General features: G+C 44.2%; 1 protein-coding gene across 1 annotated transcript in view; it reads left to right on the top strand.

Moving 5' to 3' along the window:
- Positions 1–402: 402 nt before the first annotated feature.
- The window catches only part of TSPAN7 (tetraspanin 7), an 84,882-nt gene continuing 67,961 nt past the window's right edge, over positions 403–17,323 (top strand). The window contains exon 1 of the mRNA XM_083855082.1: positions 403–530. Within this exon, the coding sequence (XP_083711208.1) occupies positions 450–530 (81 nt within the window). The 5' untranslated portion in view covers positions 403–449. The remainder of the gene's footprint in view (positions 531–17,323) is intronic.

The following is a 17,323-nucleotide window of genomic DNA, read 5'->3' as shown; positions in this document are numbered from 1 at the left end:
TGAAAGACATTTTCTCCCGGGCCGGCAATTCCCTCTGCAGCTCCGACCATGCAGCGCCTGCATCCCCAAGCCCCTGAGCAGCCCAAGCAACGCCCCCGAGCACCTTCCCGGGAAAACGGGGCGGCCGGGGGGTGTCTTTCACCTCATCTTTCAAAACCTCAACCCCCCCCCCCCGCCCCTCCCCGAGATATTCCAGTAAATGCCACCCCTGCGGCCGCGCCCGGCAGGTGATGCTGGAGCCCCCCGTGCTCTGCCCTGGGCGGCCGGGGGTCCCCGGGCGGCAGGAGCGGCAGCAGCAGCAGCAGCAGCAGGAGGCGCGGTGAGCCCGGCCGCGGCCGCCGAGAGCTGAGCTCACCTCCCTCCGCCCCCCCGCTCCCTTCTCCCTCCCCCTGCCCTCCCTCCTCCTCCGCCTCCTCCCGCGCCCAGCCTGCAGCCGGGATCTCAGTATTATGGCATCGAGGAGAATGGAGACCAAACCCGTGATAACGTGTCTGAAAACCCTCCTCATCATCTACTCCTTCGTGTTCTGGGTGAGTGCGGCGCGGCGGGGCGCGGGCACACGGGGGGCGCTGGGCACGGCCCGGCACCCCCAGACCCACCTGCCCGGGGCGGGGGGCACCGGGGGTCCGCCGGGGCTGGGCGAGCGGGGACCGGGCATGTCCGCCGGAACACGGATCCGCATGCACACACGTATATACAGGAGCTCACACATATATACACACATATATCTATGTGTAAAAAATGATGGGTTTTACCTCCTCGTGCGGCCAGCACATCCCCCCGAGCCCCCGCGGGGGAAAGTTGCAGGGGTCTCCCCGAGAGCCTCCCTGTCCTGCCCCCTCCCCGCCGCCCCCCGGCCGGCCGGAGCGTGTCCGCAGTGCCGGCCCGTGTCCCCAGAGCTATGGACCGTGTCCCCAGGGCCGGAGCGGTCCCCAGGGCCGGCCCGTGTCCCCGCTGCGGGGGATGCCGCCCCCAGCCCCCGGTACCTGCCCTGCCCCGGCCGCGGTACCCGCGTTTCGTAACCGGGCTCGGGCTCCCGCAAACCATTTTCCTGACCCAGATGCATTAATTGAGTTGCCGCGATTGCCTGACGGGCGGCCCGGCCCGTGTTTTTCGGGCGACCCCGGGAGCCGGAGGTTTCCGCAGCTCCCCGGGCTGTTACTCAGCAGATCCCCGGCAGGAGCCGCGTATCGCGGCGGCGATCGGCAGGTTAAAGAGCTTTTAATGGCACACGGTGACAGCACAGGATAATGGCCCCGCTGTGTGCAGTTAGAGACCCGCTCCGCGCATCATCGGCACAGCGCACCGAGGCGCGTTTGTCACCTCCGAGCCACGGGAGCTGGCTGTGCTCTGTGGCTCTGGTAGCTTTGTGCTGTGGAAAGTGCCTGTGAAACACAGTGACTCAAATCGTCATCTTTCTGCTTAAAGAGGCATTCTAAACAAAGAATTGCTTATTCATGGCGATAACGTTGGGTATCCTTACAGTGAACATAGGACTTCAACTGTTTCAACTTTAACTTCATAGGCTTTCATTTTATTTTATTTTTTTAAGCATAACCAAAACACATTTTGCTTATCTGTACTTATGGCAGTACCTCGGTGTTACTGCCCCCCCCCCCAGTATTTAACATATCCCTTCCTTCTTTTTTAATAATTTTGGTGGCAGCAGATGTGTCAGATGACTGAAATGGATAGGAAGCCGGAATCATCTGCTGGGTTTTTTGTTGGCAAGTAGATCCTTCACATTAGTGTCAAGGAGGTAGGTGGCTAAGTTTATATACTTACCACAGTTCCAAGATTCATCCTTTCCAGTCCTCAGTTCTCAGCAGATCTGGAAGAAACCCCTCTTCATCCTGCGATGAGTGAGCAACTGCAGGAGCTCAGGCGAATTCATGGCACCTTTTAAAATTGCCTTTTATTTTTTTTTTTTAAGTGATTGTTGTATCTGCTGTGGCCCGAATAAACAGAGGACTTAGATCAGCATGCCCGTTGAGCTAGCACATTTCACCAAGGCTAATCTCATTTAAAAAGAGAGAATTGTACACTGAGCCAAGCAGCTGGCTGAGGGCATTTGTGCCCTAGGCTGTCACCATGCCAGGCCAGGTTGACAGCTGGGACCTCGTAGGGTAAATAACACAGCTGAGCTCCTGTCTGGGCTCCAGCAACATGGCTGTGCTGGTGGGATGCTCTGCTGGGAATTCTCTTCCTCTGAACTGTGGGTCAGGCTCACGTGTGTCCTGATCTTCTCCAAGGGCATCTTCCAGGTACTTAACATTCGATGGCCACCAGAGTCTCTGTTTGTCCTCTTCCTTGAGCCTGGAAGAGGAGGAGGAAATCGATGGTTGGAGACAGAATCCTGCAGCCATGATCAAAGCAGAATGAAGAATCATTCTTGCTGTTGCATCTGGTTTCTCAAGGCACCAGCCTAGGGACTCCCAGGCAGGCCTCAGTGGGAGAAGACAGCGAAGGATTTGGTGAAGGTCCAGAGCATTTGACAGCAGATTCTAAGTCTTTATCAGTTCTTCTGTGCTAAAAGGAATAACAAAAACTAATTCGCATTTTTGTCCCCTTTCTGGGCTCTGAATCCATTCAAGATAAATTGGAACAAGGGTGCAGCTATTGCCATAAGGAGAGCAAAAACATGGTGTGCTCTGGCTGTATGCTCATTTGGGATTTTTTCAGGCAAGATTGAGAGCTGAGGGATGCATGGACTTCCCTCAACGCCCCCCTCCATTGTTTTCTGGGGTGATTTTTGTACTCTTAGAAGCTGCTGGCTCCAGAGTCAGTGTAGCTCAACTTGAATCCTTGTGAATTCTCAGAGCTGAAAATATGGGAAGGATTCTATTGGAGGAACTATTTTAAAAATTTATTTCTTGGACTGATCTAAATGCCAGAAGGAAACCATGCCAGCGCCACAAATGGCTGGTTTGTAAATTTTTATTCTGACGGCTTTCCCACATTTTTTGGAGAGATTGTAAGCTGATTTCTGAAGAAGAAAGCTCTGTGTTGCTTAGCTGCAGTTTGTATGGGTTTTTTTGGGTTTTTTTTGGTTTTTTTTTTTTTTTTTTCTAGCTGTGGGAATGGAGCTGTCATACAATACAGGGCAGAAACTCATCCTGTGACAGGGTGGTGTGTGGTGGCAACCCTTTGCCTGTTGGGTCAGGTGGTTCCAGGTGTGAGGGAGTGGGGAGAAGATGCTTCTTTGCATCCAGTGAGCTGTTCTGAACCACCACGAAGGACTTCTGTGTGTTTCACGTTGTTTATAAAATAAGAAAATCTGTGTACACAGCATGTTCTCCCAACAAGTGATTTTTTATCAGGGTTAAATATGAATTGCATCTGTATCTGCAGGACAGATTTGTATAGGTGAAGGCTTTTAGTATAGGCATTAAATGAGGCTGCATGGATTTCATGGGAGCTGTAGGACTGTAATGGGGAGACACAGTTCATTCAAATTTCATACTGTGTAGCTTGTTCCTTTCCAAATAGGTTTTGTTTAATGTAATTTGTTATTTTGATAGCTTCCTCTCCTCCCCCTCACCACACTTCCCAACTTCTTTCCGTAAATGTATCAACATGGTGAAAAAAATTCCATAAACAGAGATAACAAGCTTTTTGTGTGCTCATACGTATTGTTATTCATAGAACACATTAAATGCCTAAGGTTACCGCTTTTGGTCCTTAAGGGATGTAGTAATAAAAATTCAACAGCCATTTTTTTCCTAATCAGAATTCTGTGCTGAATGCATCTGGTTTGGAACTAGTAGATTAAAAAAAAAGGCGATAAAAGCTCTGCTTGGCTGTTAGCTAAATTTATTTTTTTCCTTTTGGGTATCATAAATTGCTTGCATAGAAATCCGAGATAGAGCCTGTCTTGTTTTTAAGAGAAGATGAATTTTGGATTAGAATTCTAAGTGAATTTTTATAGGAGAGAGAAACCTTGAAGCACCCCTCAGTATCTTGTATCTGTCTAGTACTTAAGTAACCTTTGGTCTTAAAACACATGTATAATTAATATTTCATTGTAGCCTTCTAAATATATTTTGTTACCAAATTAACTGCCTTCCTCAATGTGCTTTGGGAGGGAGCTTTAAGGGGGCATGCACTTGCCCTTAAAGTTATATGGCTGAGGAAAATGGGTTTGTCTTCCATGCAAAGCTTGCTGTTGCCCCAAATAGGCACCATAGCAAAGTGATTTCTTCCTGATCCCAGGCCCTGTGAGAGACTAGGCACTCAAATGTGTGATTTGTGTGTGCTGTCCTGCTGGAATTGGGTTTTCTTGCAGTCAGTTAATGTAATAAAAGTGTGGAAGTAGAGTTTCCATTTAGGTAATGTTCCAAGGTGGGTCACTGATCTGAAGAGCATCTCCTGAAGTTTTTGGGGACTACATTATGTTCTTAGAACTTGGTGTGTCTTTGGCTATGTGACAAAATCAGAACTAAGGTAGATACTCATAGTTATTTGGTAGTTTGGTTTTCTGAGTTTTTATTGCTTTGAAAACAGACCTGTGCATCCTGATGTGACCCCTTGGAAGTTGGCAGGTGGCAGGGGAGTGGTGGGGCAGGTAAGTGTTGCTTGGCTGTGAGGCCACACCAGGGCTGTGATTTTAAAAATGGGTTGAAGTTGCATGTTTTCATATGGTTCCTCTTCTTTTAACCAATTTCTCTGGGAATGTGGTACCACTGGTGTGGAGGTCAGGGGGTCTGGAGATGGCCCCATGAAGGATGATGGGCTCAGTGGCCCTCTGGCACAGGAGGTGTGGAAAGTCTGCTTTGAAGTGCCCCCCTCCATTTCCATCTCAGACTTCCCCCAAAAGGATATCACTTGTGAGTGCTGGGAGTAGCTCTGCTGTTGGGACAGGCAGCTCCTGCTGTGGCAGGAGGGTGGAGGGGGCATTCCCCTGACATTCCAGGGGCTCACAAAGCTGTTTTCCGGGAGATGACCAAGACAAAGAGCGAGTGTGGGAGCCTGCTGGGGAACACAGATTTATGGCTCAACTCCTGACCCATCCTCAAATGCAGCCATCTGAGCTGTGCATTATAATGTGGGATTAAATTTGGTGTCCCTTTGAGTTACTAGTGGCATTAGTCATCTCCCCTATAAGTGTTCAGCTGGGTTGCTGAAACAACTGGTATTCTCCCCAAGTCTTCTTTCCAAGGCTTCTGCCTTGGTTCTTGCATGTTTCTGGTCTTTTTAATACCTCTTACCATGCTTGTATTTCTTTTCTTTTAATTCTTTCAAAGTATATGTTAGCAGATGGTTTTAAAGGAAATATTTTGGGAAATTTTTAGCTTTCCCATGTGGCTTAGATTGCTCAATCTCTTGGTGGTTCCATTTTATTGCAAAGTCAACATTTCTGTACTTTTAGAAAGAACTGGTTTTGCTCATATGTAGTTACCTGAAATCCCAAAAAAACCAAGCTCTCAAAAATGCACAGTATCCCCCCACCATGACAGATTTGAAGTGCTCCATTGTTCAGGCACAAACCTCATGCAGTTGCCTCCTTAAGTCAGTTGTTTCCTGTTCTGTTCTCATAATGATATACATGAAAGATTAAAGATAATGGTGTTTTCTAGAGAGCATAGCCCAAGGTGAATTCTGTTGGCTAAATAAATAACTGGATTTTAAAAAACAACCAAAAAAAAAGGCTAGATGGTGTTTGAAACCATAACTCCAGTCAGCTTTCTACATTCCTTCTTGGGACGTGTACCCAGCTTGGCTTAGTTTCATGGGGTTTTGATTGGAATTTTTCACATTCTGAAAATTGTGTGGGTTTGGTACAAATTAGCATTTTACACCTCATTTAATGGAATAATTGACTTTGCCCTTGGCTAAATACTTCTTCTTTTCTATTTGTGAAGCTGTGCTTGCATCTGGGCAGGTGCAGCCCCTTGACCTTGGGCTTTGCATCAGGACAGCTCTGTAGTTTGAGGATGGTGACATTTTCACATCAATGGGTCAGTTTGGACAGGTGAAGGTGGGTAGGGGGTGACTTGGAAGTTGTTTCAGTTCTGTTTGGGAAGGCATGGGATGCATTCATAACCAAGCAGTTGCAGGAGCCCATGTTTTTCACAGGGAAGGGGATGGGGCTGTGGGGGAGTGTCACTGTGTGTGTAGTAAACATTTGGCTGTTTAGCATTCCCTCGTGCTCTGAGCAACCTGTTGCGTGGCCTAAACAAGGTAAATATAAATTCTAGGGAAAGGTGCTGGGGAGGCCCTGTTAGCATTTTTCCATGAAAAAGCAGCAGAGTCCTTGGATGCTGGTTCATTCCAACCTTGCTTGTCAAGGAAATGGAGGCAATTATCGTAGGTAAACCAAGGGAATTTAAAATGGATCCAATAATCTGATTTTATCTCTGATTCTGTGACTATTTATCAATTCCCCATGCTGTCAGGGAGGGGAAATTAGGTTACCTGGTACCGTTAGTTGTCTCCATCTCTGGATTTTTATCATCATTTCTTCTATTGTTAAAACTGTCCTACAAATTTACGTGCCAGTGAGTTAATAGATGAATATCTAGAAAGGCTCTTTGTGCATGTGAGCTTGCAGAAACATCTCCTTCAATCTTTCACATGCTGTTTAAGCCCAGTGAGGCCTGTTACAGAGATGCTGGCTTTGCTGTAGTGCTGAGTCTGTTCTGCAGCCACCAAATTTGCACTTTTCAGCCCTGTTGATCTCAGTGCCTTGCAAACCTCGGCAACTGAATCTTTAGAATAAAATGCAGGACTCCAGAAATGACTGTGAGGAGCAGATGACAGATATTGTATGGCCATTTTTATTTGCATAATGTTACTTCTTCAGGCTCATTTCTATTAATTAGCATTTAATAATCTCTCAGAGAAGAGGTCCTTCACACGGGCAGAGCAGGCTTCTTTCCATCTGAGCTCTCTCTCACAGTGGTGGGCAGATGGTTGAAATGTTCTGTCTCTATAACAGTTGTGGGTTAGGAGAGGGAAGCATTTGAATTTCCCCTGCACTGATGGACTCTGAAGCATGGCACACTTGTGTCTTGCTGGATTATTGTTACTTCACAGCTGAGCTGGTTCTTTGAGCTCTGGGAGAAGGACACAGGAGCTGTAATAAAGGAGTGGAAGTTAATGTTGTTAATGTTAATTTTACTGTAATTTCCATGTAGTGTTTTGCAAGATGTTTTCCAGCTGTGTTTTTTCATCTCCATGACAGATATTGTATGGACATTCTTATTTGCACAATGTTACTTCTTCAGGCTCATTTCTATTAATTAGCATTTAACTTCTGGGGACAGTACTGAAATCCATAAAAGAAGCAAGCAGCCCCCCTTCCCTCTCTGTTTCTTGCTTTTCCCATCTCCCTGAATTGCTGTGCTGAGTTCAGTTTGTGGGTGGTCACTGCGTGATGCTGGCAGTGACTCTCTCTCAAAAGCCAGGCAAGACTCACCACATTCACCAACAGCCTGGGCTGAGCAGAAGGTTGAAATTTTGTCTTGCCGTCATTTATTATTGGGAGATATTTGCTGAGGACTTTGAGGAAAGGTTGAGTTTGGTTTGGGCTGAATGTGGATTTGAATGGATCAAACTGAAATGTTACTTTTTTGCTATTATATTCAAAAAGGGTCTTTTTTAAGAGTTTAATTGCTAGGAGAATGTGATGGGGTGAATAATGACGTGATGGAATTAATCTGCAGAAGCCTCTGGATCTTGGGAGCAGACCTAAGGAAAAAGCTGGCATGCTTATAGGATGCTGCAGAGGGGTAGGAGAGGAGAAAAGAGAGTAAAACCCTGTAAATATCATAGGAAGAAGAGCACTTACATTTCTCTAAAACGGGGAAAAGGAAGCCCCTGCTATCTGACCCACATAACCACTCAGTGCCTTAATGCCTCTGAACAGAAATTATTAGCTCAGACCTGCTGCTGCCACTGGATTGAAGCTACCAGTGAAGCTGACAAGTTCCTCAGGATCTTGCTCCTGACTGGATTATGGGGAGAATGCAGTACACAGGAGAATGCAGTACACAGGAACAGCAAACTGCACTGAATGCCACCAGCAAAGCATGTCTGCAGCTCAGCACATGAAAAACTCTTACTGTAGGGATCTGAGAATATCTCCTGCAACTGAAGATTCAGCCAGGCCATGCTGGTTTAGTAATTTGATAAGTTTTAAAAACATTTATCGTTTGAATGGAGTTTCTCAGAGGTCAGACTTCACCTGGAAAAATCTTTAAAGCATTTGGAGAACCTCTTTTAGCATTTTTTGGCAAAAGAATATGAAAATTTGCTCATTTTGTATGTTTCTCAAAGTAAATGGGAGCTATATCAGAACCTGACATTTTTGATGGAGGTAGTCTTCTCAATGATAAAAACTTAGTGATTTGGGAAATTGGAAAAAAAATTGAAGTTTCAAAGCAATCAGAATTCTTTGAACATGCCAGGTAGCACTGAATTTTTTCTTTTTTCTTTTTTTTGGTATTTGGACTTGAAACAGAGGCAAATTTATGGTATCACAGGTTGTGTCATGGTATGTTTTGCATCAGTCCAGTTGGGCAGTACCAAGGCTTCAAAGTTGTGTCTGGGGCTTGAAGCCCAACCACAAGTGAAAGTCTGGCAGAGATGAGGACCTGGGGTCTGCAGGCCCATGTAGCCTGCAAGGATATACACCTGGACTGGGATTTTTGTCCATGCTTGAAGATAATACAAAGGTGCATGGCAGTGTGCAGCTTTCTTGGACTGTCCAGATACTCCGCTGTGACCTCAACCAAAGAAAAGGTGGAGGACATTGTAAACATCATGGAAACATGTCCAAGTTAATTCCAAAAGTTGTTTGAGATGGAGGATTCCTGCAGATTTCCTGCAGTGGAGAACCCATGATTTTTGTTGTCTTCCCTAATAGTCTCCTGCCCAAAGCTTTTTTATTACAACTTGCCGTGGCCACCACTGCATCAAAAGAGAGTCAACACACCAGAAATGTGTCATGCAGGTTGTGCCTTTCATTCTTGGAAGAATAGATTAGGATAGAAGATATTTTCCAGGTATGCATTAACAGAAGAACAGATAGAAACTCAATCCTCCTGTTTCACTTCAATAGTACTTAACATCTAACAGGCTCTAATTAGGCTTGGAATGGGAACATAATTAAGTGCATGTCTGTTTCCCTTTGAAAACAAAGAAAGGAAACAAATACAGACAGGTTACCCTCAGTGCCTTGATGCTCTCCCTGATGGCTGCATCTTATGGCTGGGTTCATTTTCACTGGTGCAGCTGCCCTGTGCTGGATGTAGCATTTATTGCTCTGTGGCGTGCACTGATTGCAGACAGAGCATGATTCAATTTACCTGCAATATAATGTCTTAGAAGAAACCAGCAGCTGATATTATTGCATGTTTTTGAATTTTTTTTTTTTCAGATTTCCTTTGTTTTCAGGTCATTGACGCTACACTAGATCTTCTTTTTTGTATAGCAGAATTTCTGAGCCAATTAAAGCTGGTCCAGTGTGCAGTTGTAAATGTTGAGGTCAGCTTGAGTGTTACCTGGAACTGAGTTCCTCTTTCCAGTATACTTCAGGAAAATTGCTGAGTTAAATCGTGTGGGTCTAATAATCTAGAGGCTTAAATTGATCTCTCTTGTCCCAGAATAACCTATAGGCCATCTGTGCATCACTTGCAGTCTTCAGGGTTTTGGTTTTCTTCTATGCAAGTGTGATCTAAAACCTCCTGAAGAAAGAACCAGAGCCTCAAGATGTCAGAGAGCTGACTTTCAGGAATGTTTCTCTATTATTTCCTGGAACATACAAGCCAACCCTCAGTGTATTCCTTGCTTCCTGTTCTCAGAAAACAGGAGCTGATGCAAAGGGATTGAATTAGGATTTTCCAACAGAAGGTCACACTATTAAAAAAAAAAAAAAAAGTAGTTCACAGAGACGACCTTACAGGTTTATTTCTGTCATGGCAGGTAGGGCTGGGGACACATAACAGCCTTTCTAGGAGGCAGCATGACCTTGCTGCATTTACTGAATATGTGCAGGATGTCTGTGCAGCTTTCAGAGCACTCGTGCAAAACTCTCACTGGCCAGATGGGGCAACTGCTGGTTTTGCCCATGGCCTTGTAAATAAATAGTTCCTTATTGAAAAAAAACACTCCTTTTTAAACCTTTCCCTGCTGGTCTCCAACTTCAAAGTGATGCTTTTACTGGGCATCCTCCCAGCATGGAAAGGGCAGCTCAGTGCCCTCTGTGCCCTGCTCAGCACTGACTTCACCCACCCTCAGCTGTGTTTACTGGCATTTTCACCAGAGAGACGTGCAAGACAGGGCCATTGGTCCTTGTCCCATCCAAGGTGGTCCCTGCCACAGCCAGGGGACAGCCAGCAGCCTCCTGGCCAGCACGAGAGCACTGCCAGGCAGGTGTGGGGTGGGCTCTCCCTCTGTGCTCACCAGCCAGTGAAATTACAAACTGCAGGAGATGTGCTGGACCAGCCACTGTGGTAACAAACAGTATTTCATCCAGCTCTTGTGTAATTTTCTACTGAAACCAGCAACAAAAATAAAACCTCCCACTCCCAGGACTTTTGTGTTTTGTAAGCAACAGCTAGTTGCTTTGTGACAAGATGGTTGTACTCAAAATAGGTATGTTTGTGGTAGAGGGAATTTTCAGCTCATGGAATTGATCAGAATGATATGGAAAAGTTGCCTCAGTTTCTGTGAGCTGGCATGATATGCATGTAATACTCCTTAACACAAAACAAACCTGGTCCCTGTTGTACAGAAACCTGAGCATGCTGCACCATAGCTATTTTTTAACAGAAGTATCAGATTTAATGTGTTCCCCTCCCTCCTCCTCACTGATCTCATATTGCTGGGGGACCAGACATGATTAATCCCTGTGCCATGAAGAATATCCAGTATTAAAGCAAGGAGCTTCGTTGTTTCCTAGAGCAATACAATCCCCAAATGATAAGGAATATAGCTGAGCCACAATCACTTAGTTGATTTCTTCTCTTAATTTCACTAAATTTCCAGTGTCATAGCAGGTGTTAGACCAAAATTCATTCCTATTTTTTCCAGCACTATTGAATATGAAAAATATTTAAGATTGCAGACCTCTAAATCTGAAGGGTATATAGAGAAGAATTTCATGCTAAGTCTTAGCTCTTAGGCAATCAATCAAGTTATTAATGATATAAGAACAAGAGCCACCTCATCAGTGAGGAGCAGACAATCATCCAGTTTTTCTTCTAGTACCATTAACCAGCTTATCAATTGTGCCTCAAGTCCAAGTCTGTGTGGCACTAAAATTTCCCTTTTGAAAACATATTTGCTCTACATCCTATGTTAGTGCAATACTGGTAAGCAAAAGAATATGAAATAAAAAGACATTTTAAGAAGAATTACATCAGCTCTGGTTGATGGGCACATGTGGGTGGACTCAGCTTGGTCCACATGAAAGGTGTAAAATATCTTAGAACATCATCTTGCTCTGCTTAAATTAAGTGGGAAACAAACATGACCAAACTGTCTTATGCAGTCAGGCAATGGTTGTTGAAACTCACCTGTGCTTAATATTCATGTCCAGTGAAACAGACAATTACTCTGGTTTGGATTTCACAGGATTCCCATAGACATGTGGTTGGGAGAGTTTATCATTCATTCATGTGCTGGATATCTCAACAGGATAAACTTTCTTTCCCTTCCTCTATCAAGTCAAATTCAGACTCTGGTCTCTAGACTTGCTTTGGTTACCCCGTGATTTTGCAGCACAACATCATTTTACAAGAAGATATGTGATCCTCTGGTGCACTGGTCCCACTGAAGCTTAGATGGACCCTAAAAGAGGTAAAATTGTGTTTCAGATTTTGCAGCTTCTGTGAAAACAAAGCATAAACTAAAAGAATACAGGAGCAAAAGACTTATCTCCATGTTGATGAGATGGTGTAGTGTGAGACCATATGAGTCAGTTGGTGGAATAAATGAATAAATGCTGAGTATTATGGCTGGCATCAGAGGGCATGGCAGAGTGCATATTGTTTGGATTAAATTCAGAAAAAACTGGACCCTGGCTGCACCCTGTATGTTGATAAGATGGGATTTTTTTACAACACTGATAGCTGTATGTTATATTTTCTCTGTTCTTAAGAAGCATTGTGTAATTACTTATGGCAACACCAAACCTTTGGATTTATTTACTAGTGGCAGTCCTTAAAAAATAATAGTTGGCATGTCCATTTGATAAGACACAGCCACTGGTGCTACTCAGGCAATATGTCTAAGATGTGGCAGAGCTGTGAGTTAGTTATTTTAAGTCCCTAACTGTAATAATTATCATGTTGTAGCATTCACTTTGACATCTTACTTCAATTGCAGGAGTAGCAAGCTGAAATAAAAATTTGGGTTACCTGATGTTGCTTGCAGAGTATGGGAATGCTTCTGAGAAGTCTAATGAATGCTGCTTGTGAAGACAGATGATGATGGAGCAGCTGGCTGCATCTGAGCTATGAAATTGATACACCATGATGCTTCTTTATTCTGAAGCTTCATTGACAGTGCTCTGAAAAAAACCTTAGTCTGCCCAAGATCTTGGGAGAGGGCAAGATGCATGAGACCAAGCCCCAAGGTAAGTGGGCTTCCACAGCAACTTTCCTGACTTCACAGATCAGGCAAGCCCTTTTGTGAGGGGAAAAAAAAATCCTGTCATGCAGGGCATAGGGGGAATAATTTTTCTTCATGGAAGGAGCTGCACATTTCTGCAGATGGATATCCACCGTTATTTTGGAAGATCATTTGACTGGGGCACAAGCATGTTAACACTTTTCTCCATGGAGAGGAGACTTGGTGTACCTCCTTAAGAATGTCCTCATCCTCTTTGTGCTGAGTGCCAGCAATCTGTTATCTCCATGGTATTTTCCAAGTGTGGCAAGCAGGATCAGGTTTAAATGGTGACCTCCAGAACAAGGTGGTTTGCTTACTTTTACCCTGCTGTGGACATGAAGACACAGAGGAAGATTTTGCAAATGTGGAGTTCTGGTTAAAGACCAGGATGCAGAATTTGGTCATTTGTGGATTCTGCCAGGTTTTGGGAGTGGGATTGTCAAGTGCTTCTAGGAACTGGACTGACTTCTTCGCTCAAGAAGGGCTTCTGTCTAAGTTTACTCATGCAATAGATATTATGACAGCTGCAAAGAGTTATTAACAGTTTTGCTTCATAAATAGTAATCAGGCAGCTAAAAAGAACACTGTGTGTGAGGATGCAGCTCTCAGGACTCTGCTTTAGCACAGGAAGAGAGCAATAGCATCTACTGGGGCAGAGGCTGTGCTGGGAAGGACAGTGGGGGCTTCCCAAGCTGTCATTTAAGGCTAGAACATGTTATAAGGAAAAGGATATCAGGTAACTTACTGCTTGGAGGAAACTTAATTTGTGGATTTCCTCAAATAGAAGGGAGTTTGTTCATGCTGAGAGCCTATTCTGTAGCTTGTGCTTTCTCCAACACCCCAGTGAGACCCTTCTGGAAGAAATTAATGCTAGCTGCTCTTGTGTCAGAGTTAAATTAAGGCTTTTCACTAGCCTGGATTAAGGTGTATTTTGGTGTTTGGTGGGTGTAGGCGGTGACAGCTCATGGAAAGATGTGATCATTCATTCTAGCATGCATCTTGAATCTGAGTGGGTGAATGACAGGCTGGTTTTCTTCTGATGGCCCTGTGCAGTTCTATCTAAAATCCCTTGTAAGGGCTATTGCTCAGCTGGTCAGGCTGAGAGCAGAGCAGAATGGCTTAGAGCAGTCTCTGTTTTGTCCTTATCCTCTCCCATGGCTTGGTGAACAAGAGGGCAAAGGGCTCAGCAGGGACTCAGCAGAAGGTAATTAATTTCTCTGGCATTCCTGGACCATGCTGCTTTTAGGCAGAGAGACTTTTCAGGTTAGCCACAGCATGATTTCTGTTTCCCACTTCTCCTTCCCCCTGAGTGGGTATCATGTAGGGACAGAGATTGCTCTGTGGCTTAGTTCATGCTTTGTTTTCTTTTATCACCTTATGTGGTGCAGTTTAAATTACACTTTTCAAATGGTAAATTGCTTAGGAAAGACTTCTTAATGCCATTTTTCCTGGCAGTTTATTTCATACTTTTCATGCAAGTCGTACCAATCAAGTGTCTAGTGGGGCTGCCTGTTAAGCAGTGACAGATGGCCCATGCTAGCGAGGACAGGAAGGATCACAGGGGTAGGAGCCAGTGTTATCTACATACGTGTTTTGGATTGCATCATGAATGCTTCCCAGGAGGAAGCACAGCTGGCACTGGAATTGCTGAGATCTGATTTTTGGTATTCTCTATTCCAAGTCTTGGCATATGTGAAAATCAAGTTCATGTTGGGCTAGATCAATAATATTGAAATTATACCTCTTGAATAAAATCACTGTGCTTGCTAGTTTTCTTTTTGGGTTTGTGGTTTTTTTGTTTTTGGTTTTGGTTTTTTTTTTTTTTTGGGGGGGGGGTTGTTTGTTTGTTTTTGTTTGTTTGTTTGTTTGTTTTGTTCTGTTTTTGTTTTTGGTTTTGGTTTTGGTTTTTTTGTGGTTTTTTTTGGTTTTTTTTTCACTTATCCTGTAATCAAAAGTACTGTGTGAGAAAATAAACAGAAGAGAGCAGCCAGGTTCATGATGTAATCTTGCTTCCATGTGTGCTCTACCACAGGATGGCCTGAAAATGGAGTAACTAATGCACAACTGAAGGAAGAAAACCAGAATTAATCATAGATATTTGACCAGTATTTCCCCCTCTAGCTTGCTCTGGCACTAAAACACTTGGGTACCATGACAGGCAAAAGGCCAAAGAGGAGAGAGGGATGTGACAGAAAGTGGCTGCCTTGCAGAGCTCATGTTCTGGGAAAGTTTCTTCCTAATGCTGGGCTGGCAGCATCCTCTGTGCTTCAACCTGGTTTTCTTCTGTAGCAGTGGGCACATTTCCAAGGGGGCAGACAAAAAGCATGAATGGAGAAAGCTGTGATCTTGAACAGAGTCTGTGGAGGCCAAGCTTTGATTCTGATAAGGTGGCCAAGACACTTTAGCCACAGCCACCTTTGTCTTGTACTGTATTATATTGGATGTTTGTCCAGGTGCCAGCAGGAAATGACCAAGAGATCCCAGATGTGGCCATGTGATTAAGATTTGGCGCACCAGGCCTTTCAGAGGATTCTTAGAGTACATATTGGTACCTGTCTTTTCTTGACACTAAGACACGACATGAATAAAAATGTGAGAAACTTGCTACTGAAAAATTCACTATTGGACAGTCATGGGAAAATCATTACTTTGTGGGGTTTGGGGTTTTTTTTTTGTTTTTGTCGTTGTTGCTAGAAGCTTTCAGTTTAGAAGATAACATTCCATTTGGTTCTGACATTTAAATCCTTTTCTTTCCCCTGCATGGACAGAGGCTAAGCAGTCCTTGCTTTGTATAAGGCAACTAGAGCTTGTATCAGTCATGGGATGAGGCAATCATAGAATCACAGGATGGTTTGGGTTGGAAGGAACCTGAAAGATCCTCTGATTCCAATCCCCTGCCAAATGCAGGGATGCCACCTGCTAGACCGGGTTGCTCAAAACTCCACCCAGCCTGGCCTTGATCTCTTCCAGGACTGGGGCAGCCACAGTTTCTCTGGGAAAATTCTTCCAGTGACTCACCACCCTCTGACTTCTCACCAGCAGGATAATAACCTGTAGTAGATAAAAGACATTACAGCTGCCAAGAGAATGATGTGGAAGATCTTAGGATGATAACCTAAGGCAATCCTGTCAGCATATCAAGGATATGCCCTTATCCTTGGACAGCTGAGAAAGGGGAAGACCCTTCTTGTCAGCCTGGCCAGGAAGGATTTGTCTCACAACTTGCCTTATGAATTTTGCACTTTCCTAGTGCTATATCACTGCGTTGACCATGGTTTCTGCTGTCTTGATGTGTGTCTTTTGAGCATAAGCAGAAATTGTTGCCAATGTGTCAAGAAAAAAATCCATGAGGAATGCTTCTAAAATGCCCTGGGAGAGAAGAGGAAACCACGTAAGGTGGTGGTGATTCCTCCTCTCCCCCTGGCCCATATACACAAACTTGCTTGGGTCTAGAGTAAAGCCAGATTCTGTATTCATTTAAAAGCTTTTTCACCAACAACTTTGTGTGTGGAGACAGGACTAGAAACACATTGCTGGTCATTCAAGGGAAGGAAAGATAAGTTTATCCCCACTTTCTCCAGGAGACATGGAAAACATGGCCGTGCAGAACAGTCAAATGCATTTGCCTTTGATGGTGGCAGCTGGGCATTCTCTGGTTCTCTTGTTCATTGTTGGCTCCAGACTGGAGTCCCTTGGCATTCTTTCTGGAGAACTGCAAAGGAGGGAGCACCTGCTTTTGTACCTAAGCTGCTGAAGGGATCAAAGTAATTAATGATAACTCTCCCTTGCACTTCCCTTCTTAAGCTCTGCTCTTGAGAAATAGCTTATTAATTTGTTAGTGGCTTGATGAGAAAGGAGGGGGTGGAATGCCACTAACAAATGGCTTTGGTCCAGGTCAGGTCTCTCTATAGCAGGAGCAACCTGCTCTTTGCCCCTTTGTTCCAGTGGGGAAATCAGGAGCTGGATGGTGAGGAAGTTGCTTCCCCTATTATTCCATAGACAAGTTTGGCTGCTGCTCATACACAGGCTGCTATATATGAATTTTTATTTTTTTTTATGGACATGACAAGTTACCTAAGAAATGATGTAAGGGCTGTAGAACTTACACAGATTCCAAAGTTAACTGCCACCTTCTTCCCAAAACTTCACACCAGAGTTTAAATATGGAACCTTTCTCTCCTTTTCAAAGATCTGTGTGTATATCACACAGGCAAAAAGATCTTTATCAGGATACTCTGACCTCACAAATCAGTCTTGCAAACAGATAGAAATTGGCAGGTTCCTTTTGCATGGGTTTCCACTGCTAGAGGAAAAGGAAGTTCATTACCTCCTTAGGTATATCCTTGTCATAAGACTTTCCATTGCTGGCCTTGTCTCTAGCTCACTCCTACAATGAACCATGAATTTTTTACCTGACTTTGAAAATGGAAGGAAGATCACAGAATGATTGTAAAATATAAGTGTTTGTACTTGGTTCCTGTTGTAGGAAGATGTGGATTTTCGCATTACATATTTCAAATTGGTCATAGAAGGTGAGGAGGCCTGTAGAGACAGCAGATTTTACTATGCTTTCTGTTACAACAAACAATATGTGAAAGATGATTCATATAGAAAAGTTGAAATAATTTAAGTAAGTTAGTCTCATGATGTAGGTATTTGAATGAAGAAAAACCCCATAATTGTTTGTTTTGAAACTCTCTTTATGAAG

Source organism: Zosterops lateralis (assembly GCF_965231275.1).
Source record: "Zosterops lateralis genome assembly, chromosome: 2".
Lineage (NCBI taxonomy): Eukaryota > Metazoa > Chordata > Aves > Passeriformes > Zosteropidae > Zosterops > Zosterops lateralis.
Note: the sequence above shows the minus strand (reverse complement) of the source record. Positions and strands in the feature narration are given on the sequence as shown.